Source organism: Callithrix jacchus, chromosome 14, assembly GCF_049354715.1.
Source record: "Callithrix jacchus isolate 240 chromosome 14, calJac240_pri, whole genome shotgun sequence".
In the NCBI taxonomy this organism is placed as follows: Eukaryota; Metazoa; Chordata; class Mammalia; order Primates; family Cebidae; genus Callithrix; species Callithrix jacchus.
The window spans coordinates 39,247,025-39,265,193 of record NC_133515.1 but is presented as its reverse complement, the minus strand read 5'-3'; the positions used below and the strand labels follow the sequence as shown (position 1 = coordinate 39,265,193).

General features: G+C 42.2%; 1 protein-coding gene across 3 annotated transcripts in view; it reads left to right on the top strand.

Annotated features, from left to right (window-relative positions):
- DGUOK (deoxyguanosine kinase) overlaps nucleotides 1–18,169 on the top strand; it is a 29,442-nt gene continuing 11,273 nt past the window's right edge. For 2 of the 3 annotated variants that reach the window (XM_008980493.5, XM_002757603.7), the window contains exons 1-3: nucleotides 1–185; nucleotides 12,190–12,302; nucleotides 16,854–17,041. In XM_008980493.5, coding sequence (XP_008978741.1) covers nucleotides 44–185; nucleotides 12,190–12,302; nucleotides 16,854–17,041 — 443 coding nt within the window. In that variant the 5' untranslated portion in view covers nucleotides 1–43. The remainder of the gene's footprint in view (nucleotides 186–12,189; nucleotides 12,303–16,853; nucleotides 17,042–18,169) is intronic. The other variant, XM_017964233.4, reaches the window with a different exon arrangement.

Here is an 18,169-nt window from a genome sequence, read left to right as displayed (position 1 = left end):
AGTTCTCTCGGCGGAAGTGATCGCTGTGTGAATCGTGGGTGGGATGGCCGCGGGCCGCCTCTTTCTAAGTCGGCTTCGAGCACCCTTCAGTTCCATGGCCCAGAGCCCACTCGAGGGCGTTCCCACCTCCAGGGGCCTGTACGCAGGGCGCGGGCCCCGAAGGCTCTCCATCGAAGGCAACATTGGTAAGGGCCGGAAAGCGGCTGCCAAGCCTCGGCCTCCGCCACGCAGGTGACAGAGGTTGGGAAAGTAGCTGAGTCCGGAAAGCCCCGCGTCTAATGCGGCCGGCCTCTCCTTCTGGGCTGCCAGGAGGGCCTTTCCCCCCCAAAAAGTGCACTGCGGATCTTTGCCTCCTTGATTTGTAGGATCTCGGGCCTCTGTACCCGCCCACAGGGACACATTTGTTGGGGCATAAAAGCCACGCAGTTAGTAGATAAGACAAGAATGTTATTAGCTGTTTGTAACAGATCGAAATTGAAGTGACAAGGGAGTGCAGTTTATTCTCCTAGATAGGGTTGCCAAATTTAGCAAAAAAATTTTTTTAATCCAGTTAAAATAGGATTTAAGATAAACAGCGAATAATTTTGAGTGTGTGTCCTTTGCAATATTTGGGACATATACCAAAACGACAATGAAATCACTCATTTAAAATTCAGATTTAACTGAGTGTCTTGTATTTTTATCTGGCGACCCTATTCTAATAGAGTTCCTAAACTTCAGTCGTTCAAATAACCACATTCACAATTTTTGCCCTGTGCCTGTGCTGGTTGCATAATAATTTAAGTTCTTCTTAGAAGAACCGCACTTTTTAAACTTAAAAAAGCATGTATTAAAAATAATTTTGTTATAAGAGTGAGAGCCAGTATCTTCAATAAAAAGTAGTCAAAAAGCAAAATTAAGGGAAAGCATTTCAATTTAATGTTAATAAATTCTGACTTGATACTTTTTACCAAGGCACTGAGCCCTAAAAGGAACTTAGCAAGTGTTGAGTACTGAAGACATTCTAGCAGCAAACTGAGAATTTCTTTTTTTTTTTTAATTCATTCAACAAATCACCCTTTGAGCCACTTCCTTATGCCAGCACTGTTCTTTGCCTGGAGAATACAGATGTGAATAGAACAAATAAAAATCTCTGTTCTCTTGGACTTCAAATAGGGAGAGACAGACAATAAACAACATAAATTAAGCAAGGTGAACAATATGTTAGTAAAGAGTACGATGGGGAAAAATCAGGGATGATGAATTGAGGGAGGTTGTTATTATTTTATTTTATTTTATTGTATTATTATTTCTTTGGAGATGGAGTCTCACTCTGTCACCCAGCCTGGAGTACGATGGCTCCATCTCAACTCACTGCCAACTCCACCTACCAATTCAAGCGATTCTCCTGGCTCAGCCTCCTGAATAGCTGGGATTAGAGATGTGTGCCACCATGCCCAGCTGATTTTTGTATGAGTAGAGACAGGGTTTCACCATGTTGGCCAAGCTGCTCTCCACCTCCTGACCCCAGTTGATTTACCTGCCTAGGCCTCCCAAATTGCTGGAATTACAAGTGTGAGCCACCGCACCCAGCTGAAGTTGTCATATTGAATAAAATAAGCAAGGCCTCCCTGAGAGGGTGACATCTGAGCAAAAAACTGGAACAGGTGAGGGAGTGAAGCATGTGAATACCTGGAAGAAGAGTCTTCTAAGCAGAGTAAAGAGCAATTGGAAAGGCCCTGAGGTGGAAAGTGTGTTCAGGGAATAGGAGGGAAGTCTTCGTGGCTGAAGTTGAGTGAGCAAGGATGGGAGTGGAGAGAAATGAGAGCAGAAGCCCAAGAGGTGGCAGATTTTATAGGCCTTATCATGGATGTTTAATCTTACCAAGATGGGTAGCCACTGGGATGTTTGCAAAGTCAAGTGACAGTTTTACTTTGATTATAAAAAGATCACTCACTGTCGCTGATAATGTTGAAAGTAAAGGGTGTTGGTATTGCAATAACTATGGTATGTTCTACCATTATGAAAGTGGTGAGACATGATTGAATTCTAGTTATATGTTAACTAAAAGTTAAATTTTAAGTAAAATTTAGCAGAGGAAGTGGTGAGAAATGATTGGGTTCTAGTTATATTTTAAGGTAGGGCCAATTGGATTTGGTGACAGATTGAATGCAGAGTGTAAGATAAAGAAGGGGGCCAATGATGACTCAAGTTATTTTGACTTGAGCACTTGAAAGATAGACTACTGTTTTTCTTTCTTTATTTCCTCCTTTCCTTCCCCCTCCCCTGCCCTCCCCTCCCTTCCCCCCCTCCCCTGCCCTTCCCTCCCCTCTCCTCCTTTGGTGGGGTCTTGCCCTGTTGCCCAGCCTAGAATACAGTGATGAAATTGCATCTCACTGCAGCCTGCCTCCCAGGCTCAAGCCATCCTCCCACCTTTAGCCTCTCAAGTAGCTGGAACTATAGGTGTTTGCCACTATGTTTGGCTAATGTTTTATATTTTTTTTGTAGAGACGAGGTCTCACTAATATTTCCCAGGCTTGTCTTAAACTCCTGGGCTCAAGCAATCCTCCTGCCTTGGCCTCCCAAAGTGCTGAGATTTCAGGTGTCAGCCTTGGTTTTAAGCATGTTAGGTTTTTATATGCCTCTTAATATCCAAGTAGAAGTGTTGGATATGTAAGTTCAGAATTAGGGTCTCCCTGGGCTGAAGCTGTAAATATAGGTGATATTTAATGCTAGGAGACGTTGTGTGTTGATGAAAAGGACTGAGCCCTGGGCGTGCAAATATTATGAGACTGGGGAGATGGGAAAGAATAAGCAGAGACTGAGAAGGAATGGCCATTGAGATAGGAGAAAAACAAAAGAGAATGATATCCTGGAAGCCAAGTGAAGAAGGTGTTCAGGGGGAGGGAATGATCAGCTGTGTTATGCTGTTTAAGTAAATGAAGGTCTTTGGTGAACTTGAACAGTATTAGTAGTGTTAGGAGTGAAATCCTAATTGGCATAGGTTCAAGGAGAATGGGAGGTGAGAAGAGTGGGTTAAGGTAACTGCAAGTTCTTAGAAAGGGAAGTCATGGGGTGGTAGCTGAAATTAGAAGAGGGTATGAGAGTTTAACATTTTTTCTTTTTCTGAGAAGAATTAGAGCATATTTGTAAGTTGATAGAAGTGGTCTAGCAGAAAGGATAATTGGTAAATCAGGAGAGAAGATAGAATTGCTGGAGTGATTTTTTTTTTTTTTTTTTTTTTTTTTAGACAGAGTCTTGCACTGTCACCCAGACTGTAGTGCAGTGGCACTGTCTCGGCTCACTGCAGTCACTGCTTCCTGGGTTCAAGCGATTCTCTTACCTCAGCCTCCCAAGTAGCTGTGAATACAGGCGTGCACCACCACACCCAGCTAATTTTTGTATATTTTTAATAGAGATGGGGTTTCACCATGTTGGCCCAGATGGTCTCAATCTCAACCTTGTAATCCACCTGCCTCGGCCTCTCAAAGTGCTGGGATTACAGGCATGAGCCACCGTGCCCAGCCACTGGAGTGATTTTTAAGTAATCAAGGAAGAATGGGATCTATTGCCCAATTGGAAAGAATTTAGCCTTAGCTAGGAGCACAGTTCATCCCTAGTAACAGCAGTGATGGCAAAATACGTGAGCACCAACTTGAGCGGGTGTGGTGGGAACTTGGGAAGGTCTTTTGGTTATGTCTGTTTTCACAGTGAAATAAGAAGAAAGGTCATCAGCTAAGAGTGAATGTGGAGACAGAAGACATGAAATACTCTAGTGAATAAGAAAGAGAAATGTTGAATTGCTGGGCACCATTTAGGACCCACTTGGAGTTAGTGGTCATGAGTTTAAAGCGAGACCAGTCACCATGGCTGTGTGTTTTTCTCCAGCCAAATCTGAAACATTGAAAGGAATGAGAAGGGAGAGTCCTGCTACTTGCCTGATGATGTTATTATTTAAAGATGTTCTGTACTGTACTTTGAGAAACACACCCCTAAAGGAAGCTCTGTCCTCTAAGTCCAGAGAGAGAACAGGGTATAGGGTATATCACAAAAGAAGTTCTTAGGACAGGTCATCAAATAAAGTTTGAGCTCCCTCTATTTTCCTGACCGTTGCTTCTTACCCTTGTCACATTTCTCTGTTTTTTCCTTGCTTTGTCCTGCAACAGGCTTACTGAGTACAGACTATGAGTCCACTCTCATGCTGAGCACAGCGGTGAGTGGAATACAGCTCCTGTCCTTCAAGGAGCTCACAACCAAGTGGGAGAAATAGACTCAACATAATTTTCATACTGTATGGTGAGATCCGTGATTGGGCATGGAAAGCAAGAATCTGGGATAGGAATTCCCAAGAGGAAGAAGAGGAAAAGGTGTTGCAGGCATAGAAAGCAACATGCGCCAAGGTGGTGAAGCCTGAAGAAACACATGCAGTTTTTTTTTTTTTTGAGACAGTCTCACTGTCACCCAGGCTGGAGTGCAGTGGTACAATCCCATCTCACTGAAACCTCTGCTTCCAGATTCAAGTGATTCTCCTGCCTCAGCCTCCCAAGTAGCTGAGACTCCAGGCATGTGCCACCACGCCTGGCTAACACATGCAGTTTTAATGAAAGAGAAGTAGTTGGATGTCCCTGGAGTTGAAGGGACCTGTGAGAGGGTTGCAGAACAAGAGGTTGGAAGGGCGGGATTTGCCATGTGTTGAAGAGCCTTTTGGACCATGCTAGGAGTTTATCCTGGTGGCAGTGGGAGGCTGTTGAACACTTGAAGCCAGTGTGTGCCATGACCAGATGAATTTTAAAAAGGAAACTGTGTAGGATGAGAAAGAAAGCTTCAGAAAACAGGCACTTTCTTTGTATATTTTGTTTGCTGCAGTACCCATAGTGCCTTGCATCCAGTTTGTTAGATGAATGAATAGATGAATTGGAACACAGTTGAGTCTGTGTATTAGTTTTGTGGCTATTGGAGTAATTGGAGGGAGGGAAGATGCAGGCCTGAATAGAAGAACTGGAGAGAGAGAAGTGATGGTTTGAGAGAGATTTTGGAAGTGGGATTGACAGGACTTGGTGGCCACTTGGAGGCGAGGGATAAGGAAGAGTAGAGGAGGGTAGCACTGAGGTTCATGAGGAAGAGGGAGTCTGGGGAGGTTAGAGTGATATACTTTGTTTGAGGTGCCTGTGAGACATAAAGAGAGGTGTTCTGAGGCAGATTGGAATATGTGCCTGAAGTCAAGAGAGTCTGGGGATGGGCACTGAGATTTCAGATGTGGAAATTTTTGACTGGTCATGGTAGTTGTTGAAGCCTTGGAAGTAAATGCAATTGCCCAAGAAAAGGGTGATGCAAAGTAGAATGGGGAAACCTAATCTGACTCTCTTTACTGTCATCTCCCACTACTCTTCATCACCCCACACACCCTGATGACTCTTCCCAGACAGATTTAGTCACTGCCTCCTCTGTGGGCTGACATAACATTTTGTACCCACAACTGCTGTAGCACTTGAGTTCTGCCTAGCTTGTTTGCACATTCACCACCTTCCTTGGGCTCTGACCACTCAGTGTGCTGTTCATCTTTCTGTGGCTGACACCAGTATACTGACCCAGTGTACCCAGTCAATGCTGACCAGATTCTTGAATTCTGTGCCAAGATATCCATGTGGAAGTTAGGCTTGGTACCCACGCAGGGAATATATTAAACTGCTTTTTAAATCAAGAGTGATGATCTTCTGTAATCACAGGTAACATCCCCAAGCAAATCAAAATGAGCGCACCGATTCAGGAAACCCAAACAGGGAAGGTGAACCCCTGTCCTAACCAAAGTTAGGTAGGTTTAAAGAGGCTTTTCTTGTATTCCTTCTGTTCTGAGTCCTGTTATTCTGATCCCGAAGGTGCAGACAGTAGCATGTAAGGAAAATGGAACAGTGAAGTAGCAACTTACAACTTCCTAAGTCATCTAGCGTGACTTATGAAGCCATATAAGATGTCTGATTAAAGTCAAAAGCTTAGGTCAGGCATGGTGGCTCAAGCATATAATCCCAGCACTTTGGGAGGCCAAGGTGGGTGGATCATCTGAAGTCAGGAATTCAAGACCAGCCTGACCAACATGGTGAAACCCCGTCTCTAAAAAATATATTTATTTATTTATTTAAATTATACATATATATGTTATATAAAAAACTATATATAAATATACATATATAAATAAAAAACTATATATATATATAAAGAAAAAAGCTTGGTACCTAGAACCCCTGGAAAATCTAAAAAATAAAACATCTAACCTGTCTTTTAAGACTGTTCATCACTCCAGTATATTATCTTCTTATGATTATCTTATATTTACAAGCCTAAATTGAAGAAAAGATTGCTGTATGAAATCTTACTGTCAGTGAGTCATCTCAGAGCATTTTTACTTTATTTTCAAAGACTCAACCAGAGAAGAGGAAACTGTTTTACACTTTTCACTCAAGAGACTTGTACATAACGCAGTAGAGGGCTTCCCTAAGAACATGTTTTGTCCAGCATTCAAAATTAGGAACTTCACATCACTAATATGTGTCTTTTACTTATTTTGGGTATAAATGATTGGGGAAAGAATCCTTGGGAAAAAACAGCTTATTTATTTCAAATACCGTATTCTCGGTGTCTGTGACTCATCTCCTTCCATCCATCTATCACTATTCTCATACACGGGATGCAAAAGTTCAGTCTCTGTCTTCAAAATTGAGCTCCCGGTCTAGCTGGAGGGAATGATGAGTGAACAAATAATTACAGTGTAATCCTTTGGTAAACCAGAGCAGGTGGTAATTAACTCTGCCTAGAGATGAAGTGGAGCTGGAGAGAGTTCAAGGAGGCTTCACAGAGAAGGTGGCAGTGGAAAGCTGAATCACCTGGTAGGCAAGGCAGGGAGGAAGGCATGGCAGATCAGTGAGGGTCTTTTGTGCTGAACAGATGAGTTCCAATCATAGGAAGGAGTGAGGAAGTTTCTTGGCTTTTTTTTTTAATAAACAGATTTTCATGAAAAAAAAAAAGGCATCAAAGTAAAATGTATTAAGGTTTTTTTTTTTTAAGCCTGCTGACTGATTTTTATTAACTTTGCCCAGAATGCTTTTTTTTTTTTGAGACGGAGTTTCGCTCTTGTTACCCAGGCTGGGGTGCAATGGCACAATCTCGGCTCACCACAACCTCCGCCTCCTGGGTTGAGGCTATTCTCCTGCGTCAGCCTCCCGAGTAGCTGGGATTACAGGCACGCGTCACCATGCCCAGCTAATTTTTTGTATTTTTAGTAGAGACGGGGTTTCACCATGTTGACCAGGATGGTCTCGATATCTTGACCTTGTGATCCACCGGCCTTGGCCTCCCAAAGTGCTGGGATTACAGGCTTGAGCCACCGCGCCCGGCCCAGAATGCTTTTAAGCTTGGAGCCAGTGTGATCCTGGGTATTCAGTCTTGGGGTTGGAACATAATTTGAGGGCAAGCTGTCCACCTAAATCATCATTTCAGTGATAGTATCTGCCACTTAGTAGCTATTCCATAAATATTTGTTGATTGAATGAATGAGTGAATGAGCGCAGCATCAAATACAGTTCCTGAAATAAAGACTTCAAATTTTCTTTGGAAGGATTTTTTTAAAAAGACATTAGATAGTTTTATATGTTCTGCCTTTGTTGGATTTTGGTAAAAAATTTCAGAATTGGATTTTTTTCCCTCATGTTTTTCATCTTGTTCAGTAGATGAAAATACCGAGAGGTGATAAATATAGACTCCTATGAAATACAACTGTATTAAATGTAAAATAATAGGATCTATTATTTTGGTTATTATATCACATGCTATCTTATTACTAGAGTTTAGCGATACATAGCTATGGTAGGCATTGTAAGTTTATAGAAAATTTTGTGGGGAGAAAAAAGCATGGCCTAGGAAAAGATGAGTGGTAACAACAGAACTCTGGCCCAGCTTGTGGAATGAGAATTGTGGAGCTAATGAAAATCAACATGTTGAAGCAGTATACTCTTAAGAAAGTACTGGCTGGGTGCAGTGGCTCATGCCTGTAATTCCAGCTCTATGGGAGGCTGAGGTGTGCAGATCACCTGAGGTCAGGAGTTCAAGACCAGTCTGGCCAACATGGTGAAACCCTACTTCTACTAAAAATACAAACATTAGCCAGGCGTAGTGGCACATGTCTGTAGTCCCAGCTTCTCAGGAGGCTGAGAGGCTGGAGAATTACTTGAACCTGGGAGCCAGGATTGCACCACTATACTCCAGCCTGGGTGACAGAGAGAGACCCCCATCTCAACAAAAGGAAAGATAACAGCTAAGCTAAGATATAACTAAATTGTAGTAAGTCTGAGATAATGACATCAAGAGTTTGGCTAAAGAAGTATGACTTTCTGTAGACCAGGGTTTTCTGGTCACTAGGAGGAGGCGTCTGAAGCAGTGGAGAGCCAAATACCACCATTCTTAACGAATCCCCTGTGAACACCTGGAAACATTTGTCTTAGAAAAAAAAAAACCTATTATGATCAGGTATCACAGCACTGAGAAAGTTATACTGTGTCTGGCTTTAATAAAAATATATAACTTTGAATTATTATTATTACTTTTTGAGATGGAGTCTCTGTCACCAGGCTGGAGTGGTACCTGGCATAGCTCAATTGCAGTGGAATTAGTTTAAGACATACTGCCCCATAGTGAATTATCCAGGCTCTCCAAGCCCCAGAAACATGAATGGCACAGCTCTCAGGACCTTTCACCACCATTTACTGTCATTGTGTGTGGAAGCTGCCTTCTGATTACTAACCTGGCTTTCCAGAAGCCTTGGAATGGGGCATGGGTTACAGAGTACCCTGGGTATTAGATGTTACTGTTCCAGTCATTGAAACTGTATATTTCCTATTACATCTAATTTGTTGGCATTCCAGAGTTTATGTGTTTAAATTGCATGAGTCAATTTCTTGGAGTCCTGACTGCTGTTAGATGAACTAACAGTGTCTGACCTCAGAGGTGAAGTTGGCATTTCTCAAACCTCAGAGCCCTTCCTTTCCATCTGCAGCAATTTTTTTAAGGTAATTGTTTTTAACTTTTAAAATGTATAAGTAATTCTAACAATTATTCAATCCCAGCCATCTAACAAATCAGCTACATTTATCTTTTCATATTAAAATAACGTTTTAGCCTATAGACAGGGACCATATTTTAGACTTATTAAACAACCTACAATCTAAATACTAACAATCTGGATTAAATATTTTAAGCGAAGGCTTACTCAGGGCAGACAGGTATCTGATAATATACACATTCAACCACTTGGCACCTGACCAGTGTGGTAGGAATGCAGAGCTAGAGAAGTCCTGAAGAAGTGGGACCTTAGGCTTGGTGGGGAAAAGAATTTAGACACAGGCCTAGGAGAGCAGGGGAGGGCATTTATTCATTGGAGTGTGGGAAGAGCAAGGCTTGAACAAATGTGAAGAAGCACACACAAGTTAGGTGGAGGTGGGGACTGAGCAATGAGCGTGACTGTACAAATTCACAGATTCATGCTGTTTGTTCTTATCCTGCCTATTCAGAGAGGAGTTGGGGTGGCATGTAGTAAATGTCATCTATCAGATGTGTGGGTTCTTGTGCTGAGACATCAGCACCCCAATCAGTAACCATGAGTGGAAGGATGCCCCCCTTCTTTCTCTTGAGAAAGATTACTTCTGATAGAGGAGAATGAGCTCCAGATACAGTCTAAAGATCCATTTTTTATTTTTCACAAATGTAGGTTTTAGAGGGAACTGAAATTAATAATATATTGTGTATTTTATTCATTTGGCCAGGTTATTAGATTGTACTTTGTTTTCTACCCTGGAGGAGCCCCATCCTCTAGCTGGAGAAACAATAACAATTATAGTGAGGGAGTCTCACCCAGAATACCAAGCCAAGCACAGAGGAGGACTAGCTAATCCAGCTTAGAGGTGTCAGGATCTGGAAAGGCTTCACACAGGAGATACATCTTAGAGCCTTGAGGATTGAGTAAGAGTTGGTCAGGTGAGGAGAGGAGGTGCTTCAGGAAATGGGAGAGCATATACAAAGTCATATTTGCAAGAGAGAACATGGCGTGATTGGAGTTTGATTCTGCAGGAGTGTAGGCTGCCTGAAGGAAAGCCCAGGTCAGAGAGGAATACGCAGGGGTCAGATCTTGTGTCTTGCAGACCATGTTAAAGAGTTTGGAGTTTGTTATGAAGCTTGTTCAGATCTTAGCTCAGATGTCACTGGCTTCCCAATGCCCTTAGAATAGAATTCAGAGCTCTTACCGTGGCCACAAGGCCCTATGTGACCTGGCCCTGGACTGCCCATATGGCCACGCCCATCTTGAGCCACTCCTCCATCGCTTGCCCATGCTGTAGCCATTAGGGAGCTGTCAAAAAATTGTAAGCAGCGCTATTCGTGTTCAGTCTGACCACAGTATGGAGCATGGACTGAAGAGGGCAAGGCCAGCATCAGAAAGGCAAGAGATGATAAGAGGCTGTTCTTGAGCATGGAGGTGGGAATGGAGAGAAAAGGACAAATATGAAAAACTTAGAAGCAAATGCAGAAGAATTTGGTGGCCACTTGAGGTTTGCCAGAGGAGGGACTTCTGTCGGTGAGTGGATGGTGTGTTCATACCCTGTGGTCTGGGATACAGGAGGAAGCTCAGTTTGGTGGGAAAGATAATTAGTTCATTTAGGAAATATGTTGACTTTGAGGTGTTTGTGGGATGTCCCAATGGAGATGTCTGGAGGGTTTTTGAATAGTGTCTGTGGAGCTCAGGGAGGTATGGGCCAAACCTTGGTATAAATGGGAAAAGATAACTTGAATGTTGTGGTACTAGGTTGATTTCATCTCCAAAATGCTTCTCGAAACAACCACTACTTTTTACCCCTCTGCCATCACCCCAGGGCAAGCTGCTGTATCTTTTAACTAGTCTGCTGCTTCTGCTTCAGCCCTTTCTTACACAGCTGGTGGAGTGATCTTTTAAAAATGAGGAGTCGGCCAGGCACAGTGGCTCAGGCCTGTAATCCCAGCACTTTGGGAGGCCAAGGCTGGTGGATCATGAGGTCAAGAGATCAAGACCATCCATGGTGAAACCCTGTTCTCTAATAAAAATACAAAAATTAGCTGAGTGTGGTGGTGTATATCTGTAGTCCCAGCTACTTGGGAGGCTGAGGCAAGACAATCGCTTGAACCCAGGAGGTGGAAGTTACAGTGAGCCAAGATCGCACCACTGCACTCCAACCTGGTGAAAGAGTGAGACTCCATCTCAAAAAAAAAAAAAAAAAAAAAAGGAGTCTTGTAATTTCCCTACTTAAAACCAATCCTCACTGACTTCCCATTGCCCTTAGAATAGAATTTCCTCTTATCATGACTATGAAGCCCTGTGTGTGTGACCTGGCCCTGGCCTCCTTTGTCTGTGACCAAACCCATTTTGAGCCATTCCTCTATCACTTGCTCATGCTATAGCCATACTGGCTTCTAGGGCCTCAAACTTCTGTATTGTTGTGTGGCAAGTTCTTTCTCTTCCCGTTGCATGAATTGTCATCTTTCAGGTCTCACCTTAGATGTCATTTTTTCAAAGGAGCCTTTTCTGACCTCCTGGGCCATCCTGCATTTTTTTGTAGCACCTAACACAACTTTTTAGTATTTAATTGTTTGTTTGTCTACTATCTGTTACCCAGACAAGCTCTGTGAGGGCAAAATCCATTCTGTGTTTTGTTTATCATTGTACCCACAGTGACTGACAGTCCTGAGCACATAGTCAGCACTCCATGAATATTTGTTAGATTTGTTGAATGAAGGATTGTAATCATTTTTATTTTTTATCTTGAAAAACTTAGAAATCTTATACTGTCACAGTACAAATAGGATGACTCAAGTGATAGAACTTATGGAGCTGATTTCATCTACTTTTATATTTTCAACTCTTATTAAATGTTCTGCCTCTGGAAGGTTGAGACATGGAAATTGCAAATTAAATCTTGAAGGAATTTTTCTTCCTTGTTGGCTGTATTCATTATGATGGCTCTGGTTTGCATGGATTGACCTATTATCAGTCTGACAATGGTTTGGCTGCTGAGTTTGAAATTCAGAAAACTGATACTTATTCCCTTGAGTTGGGTGTTTGTGCCAGAGTTTAGCAGCTAGCCTTCTCCTTCAGCCCTGTTTTGGGAAGCATCCCAATACATGCTGTTTGCATTGCAGCTGTGGGAAAGTCCACCTTTGTGAAGTTACTCATGAAAACTTACCCAGAGTGGCACGTAGCTACAGAACCTGTAGCGAGATGGCAGAATATCCAGGCTGCTGGCACCCAAAAAGTAAGTTTTTAGCTGTGGTGGGTAGTTGGCAGGCATGGGTGAATAATTGTCATAATTTAATTTACTCTGAGTGGGTAAAGTAGCCCAGTTTGAATATCCTTTTTAAAATAGCTTCATTCCAGAAAGCAGACCACATACACCAGAGAGGATATGACTTGTTTGAATATGTGTAGTTTTGATTTTTGTGGTTTTTATATGTCTATCTAAGTGACTGCCTCTGTTGTTTGTGGTTTCCCAAAGCATGTCCAACCATCATGTATGGCTTTGAAGATGAATTTTGTCATTCCTACACTTAAGTATTTATGTTATTACTAAAGCTAACCACTAGGATTAATAACTAATTATAGTGATTTTAACTTTTTAATAAAGTCTTAGAAATTGGAAGGGATATTAGAGAGGTTCCTGCCACACTTTGAGTCAATGGGAGAGGTAAGTGCTAACATTTATGAGCACATACTACGTGCCAGGCACTGTACTATGCCAAGCATGGTACATTTCACTTATACCTCATGGCTTAGGCCCTGGTGTTGAGACTACAGCTTTAGCAGAGGCCATATTGTTGGCATCCAGCCACATGAGTGAGTAAGGAAGGACCTATTTTGACACAACCCTCAGGAGTGGAAGCACCATGCCTCCTCAGGCACCATGAACTCCTGCCACCACCTGAACATTCACCGAGTGGCGCATTCTGGTTCTTAACTCTAATTACTAGACAATTCTGCCTTTTAATGAGCCACGTTTCACCCCTGTGACTCTGACTCATTGGTTCAAGTTCTGCCTCCTAAGTCTTTTAACTTTTCCCTGTAACAACCCTATATATAGTTGAAGTCAATGATTTTCCTGTTCTTTCTCCCCCTCAAGTCTCTCTACCTTTTTTTTTTTTTTTTTGAGACGGAGTCTCATTCTGTCACCCAAGCTGAGGTGTAGTGGTGTGATCTCAGCCCACTGCAACCTTCACCTCCTAGGTTCAAGCAGTTCTCATGCCTCAGCCTCCCAAGTAGTTGGGACTATGGGTGCACGCCATCACTCTGGGCTAATTTTTGTATGGGGTTTCGCCATGTTGGCCAAGCTGGTCTCGAACTCCTGGGCTCAAGCAGTTCACCTACCTTGGCCTCCAAAGTGCTGGGATTATAGGCATGAGCCACCAAGCCTGGTCAGGTCTTCTCTCTTTCAAGCCAAACATCTCCAGTTTTCCTCCAGGCTATTCTTTACTGTGAAGTAACTTTACCTAAGTGATGACCCCTAATTTGTTCACTTTCCACTTTGAATTTACTAAGAGTGCTACTTGGAGGTAAACAGAACATTCTGGATATAGTCTGAGTGGGACAGAGTATCATGGAACTTGTTCCCGGGTGCCATTTTTCTTTTTCATTCCAACCCAGAATTGTGTTACCTTTTGTGGCTGGCATATCATGCCTATTGAGGACTTTTGCTTCTTAAGTTGTCTATTTATATATCTGTATGTGTGCCTGTGTGTGTATTTGTAAAATTAACTTTCCTATGTAGGAATAAATTATATATCTTTTTCTGAGTATGCCACAGGTCACCTGTTGAGATTTCAAAATACAGTCATGGGCCACATAATGTTTCTGTCAGTGACAGACCATGTATACAATGGTGGTTCCATAAGATTATGACAACATTTTTACTGCACCTTTTCTGTGTTTAGATATACAAATACCATTGTGTTACAGTTGCCTTTAGGATGTGATACAGTAGGATGCGATAACAGCTTTGTAGCCTAGGAGCAATAGGGTATACCATATAGCCTAGGTGTGTAGCAGGCTATCCCATCTAGGTTTGTGTGAGTACATTCTATGATGGTCAATAGGGACAAAATTGCCTAATGACGCATTTCTCAGAACATATTCCTGTTGTTAAGGATACATGACTGTATGTCCACAATTGTTTGATATTCCTCCCTTCAAGAAGTAGAGCATGATGCTTGCCTTGAATGTGGCTGGACTTTGTGATTTGTTTCTAGTAAATAGAAAGTAGCAAAAACCAGAAATACCTTTCTAGGGTAGGTCATAAGACCAACCGTAGCTTTCATCTTGCTCTGGGGGAAACCTCAGGAAGCAGCCTTTTCAAGGGGCCCACACCAGAGGAACCAGCGACAGTCCTGTCTTCAGATCACCATAGCCTCAGCCAACATCTTGACTGAAACATCATGAGAAACCCTGAGGCCCAGCCACCCAGCTAAGCTGCTTCCCAGATTCCTGCCCCTTAGAAACTGAGATAATGAATGTTTAAGCAACTGAACTTTGTTGTTAGGCAGCAATACATAATTAATCATCCTACAATCCCATTATTCACAGGTAAAATGGACTTTTTTCTACAAAGAAAATGTATAGATTTACATACACTTACATAAATGTATAAAATATATATACATTTGCTTTTTGAAACAAAAATTGTGATTGTCACCTGCATGTGACTTAATAGACAAGATCTTCCTTTCCCAGTGATGTCCTTTTAATGGTTGTAGTGTACTACACAATGTGAATATTATCATTTAGTTATCCAGTCCTCTATTTTGAATATTTTGTTTTCTAATTTTTCCTATTATAAACAATGTTGCAATGATGAATATCATTGTAGCTATGCTGTTTGTTTTTTAACATAAAGCCATGTTTTGTGTGTCTTTGAATTCTTTAGTGAATTGCCTGTTCAAACCCCAGGAGTTTGAGACCAATCTGGGTAGCAAAGTGAGATCCAATCTCTACAAAAAAAAAAAAAAGTTTTAAAAAGTAGATGGGGACAGTGGTATGCACAGTAAAGGTTGAAATAAATGTTAGGTCCTTTTTCTATACCCTTATGATACCCTGCCCATGTAGCGCCTCATCCACACAGGCCTTCAGTTACTGGTGATTAAATGAATAAATATAGATCCAAAATGTTTTTGTACAAAACTCACTTTTGCATTGTTGAGTCAACAGGCAGACCCAGAAAAGAATCTGGGGCCGGTCAGTCGTGGTGACTCACTCCTGTAATTCCAGTACTTTGGGAGGGTGAGACGGGTGGATCACCGGAGGTCAGGAATTCGAGACCAGCCTGGCCAACATGGTGAAACCCCATCTCTACTAAAAGTACATTAACTGGTGGGGATGACAGGTACCTGTAATCCCAGCTACTCAGGAGCCTCTTGGGATGGGGAGAGGGGGTGGAGGTTGTAGTGAGCTGAGATTGAGCCACTGCACTCCAGCCTGGGCAGTAGAGTGAGACTCTGTTTTAAAAAAAAAAAAATAGAATCCTGGGCTGCTGAACATCCTACACTTGTGCCTACTTGTACATGCCGAGTAAGTGAAACACTTCAAATTATGTTTCACAAAGTCTCTAGAATGAAGGAGGGTTTTGTTTCTGTTTGTTTTAACAAACAAATTCTAGTCCTTATATGAAAGATACAATTCTATTTGGTGGTTGATTGGTTGGATTTTCAAATAAGCAGTTGCTTTTTTGTTTGCCTTGAAATTTTGTTAACAAACAGCTACAGATGGAAGCTTAAAAGAGATAGTGTTATAGTGGAAAGATTTGATTCCAAGTTAAATTTTAGTTGGTTGTCGACTGTTATTTCCTCCCCAGACAGATTTTACAAATCCCTCAATCAGTGATGGTGTTAATTCTGTATATGGTTCTTCCTCTGCTTTTGTTATATTGAAAGTGGCATGTAATCTCCCTTTAGAGAGTCTTGTCTAATAGGAAAATGTCTGACCCGGTGCTTGACTCACACCTGGAATCCCAGCACTTTAGGAGGCTGAGGCGGTTGGATCACAAGGTTTAGGTCAGGAGATCGAGACCAACCTGGCCAACATGGTGAAACCCCGTCTCTACTAAAAATACAAAAATTAGTCTGGCATGGTGGTGTATGCCTGTAGTCCCAGCTACTCAGGAGACTGAGGCAGGAGATTTTCTGGGAGGCAGAGGTTGCAGTGAACCGAGATCACACCACCACAGTCCAGCCTTGGCAACAGAGCAAGACTCCATCCCCCCAAAAAAAATCTCATCCCCGATTATTTTATTTTTTAATTAATTAATTAATTTATTTTTGTGACGGAGATTCATTCTTGTTGCCAGGCTGGAGTGCGATGGTGCAATCTTGGCTCACTGCAACCTCTACCTCCTGGGTTCGAGCGATTCTCCTGCTTCAGCCTCGCGAGTAGCGGGGCTTATATTATACTCAGCCTCCCGAGTAGCTGGGATTACAGGCATGCACCACCACGCCTGGCTAATTTTGTATTTTTAGTAGAGACAGGGTTTCTCCATGTTAGTCAGGCTGGGCTGAACTCCCAACCTCAGGTGATCCCATCCACCTTGGCCTCCCAAAGTGCTGGGATCACAGGCATGAGCCACCGCACCCAGCCTGATTATGAAATTTTGACTAAGCTGGGGATCTGATTTTACCTTTTTGGTGGAAGGAAACTTTTGTAATTCCTTCCCTCATTTATTATTAAACCTGTTTGGGGGAGGTAGGGGTGTGTGTGGAGGGGTGTACGTTATGGAGTAAATATGCTTTCTAGGAAGTTTTTTTTTTTTTTTTTAATCATCCTCTAGGCCTGCACTGCCCAGAGTCTTGGAAACTTGCTGGATATGATGTACCGAGAGCCAGCACGATGGTCCTACACATTCCAGACATTTTCCTTTATGAGCCGCCTAAAAGTACAGCTGGAGCCCTTCCCTGAGGAACTCTTACAGGCCAGGAAGCCAGTACAGATCTTTGAGAGATCTGTGTACAGTGACAGGTAAGACGCCAAGCCCTCCACTGGTCACAAGCCCCATGCTCAATGCTGCCTGTTTACTCTTCTTGCACAGATCCTACACTGCTCTGGTCATTGAGAATTATGCTTTAAAAAATTGTCGTCTTTTTTAAAGACAACACTATACAGATTTGTCCAGAGTTCTACTTCTACCAAATTGTCATCTATGTTAAGAAAGGAAATTGTGGTTTTCATAAACTGAATGCTTCAAATTTCTTACATTGCTACTGATTACCTTATGTTTCCTTATTTTCTGGCATGGAGCAAGCTGGTAGCCACCTAATATAATCATCACATGCTAAAAGGCACAGAATAGACACTTAAGTAGCAGTGTATATTCTAGGAAATCAAATGAATCAGTGGTTGGTTATCCTCTTAAAGAAAAAAACAGACAGAATTAAAATTTCTGTTCCTAAAAGTGATACAAGAGATATTTTCAGCCTTTTTTTTATTCTTCAAGAAAGGATGCTTAGGCAGAAATAGCACATCTGTGAAACTGGCTTCTGTCTCAGATTTAGCCCTTTTTGACCCCTTCTTCTGTGAGAGGGCTTCTTGCTGGCCAGAGTCTAGTGGGCATCAGTGCCTGTGTCAGATCAGGGATGGCATCATCCTGACCACCTGAGGGAGTGAGATGTGAAGTCACTTTTAATGCAGGCTAGCAGCTACCCTGGGAAGTGAGCCCATCTGCTCCAGAAGAGCTAGGACATGCAGGCTCCAGAATGCTTGGCTCTGCCACAGAGACCAGGCTGTGACTTGAGGTTAAGCTGCCTAGAGACAAAGTCAGGATAGCTTGATCTGGACACTGCTGGGGTTTTTCTTGTCTGAAGCCTATGAATGACCGCTATCAGTGTGAAATGGTGCTTTCAAGCAGAATGATCTTTCTTAAGCCTCTTTGAATTATCAAAATGGAAAATGGTACATTTTTGTTATCTATTCACTGCTGAAGACACTCGATTACTCTTACTACCAAATTAGACAAACTAGTTCTATTTCTTAGTGCTTCCAGAAAGCCTCCTAGAAGAAAAAATAAGGGGACATTTGTAAATGACAAGTGATTTTTCTGACTTTACCCCCAAATCATGTAAGATATGTAAAACAAACCCTATAGACTAT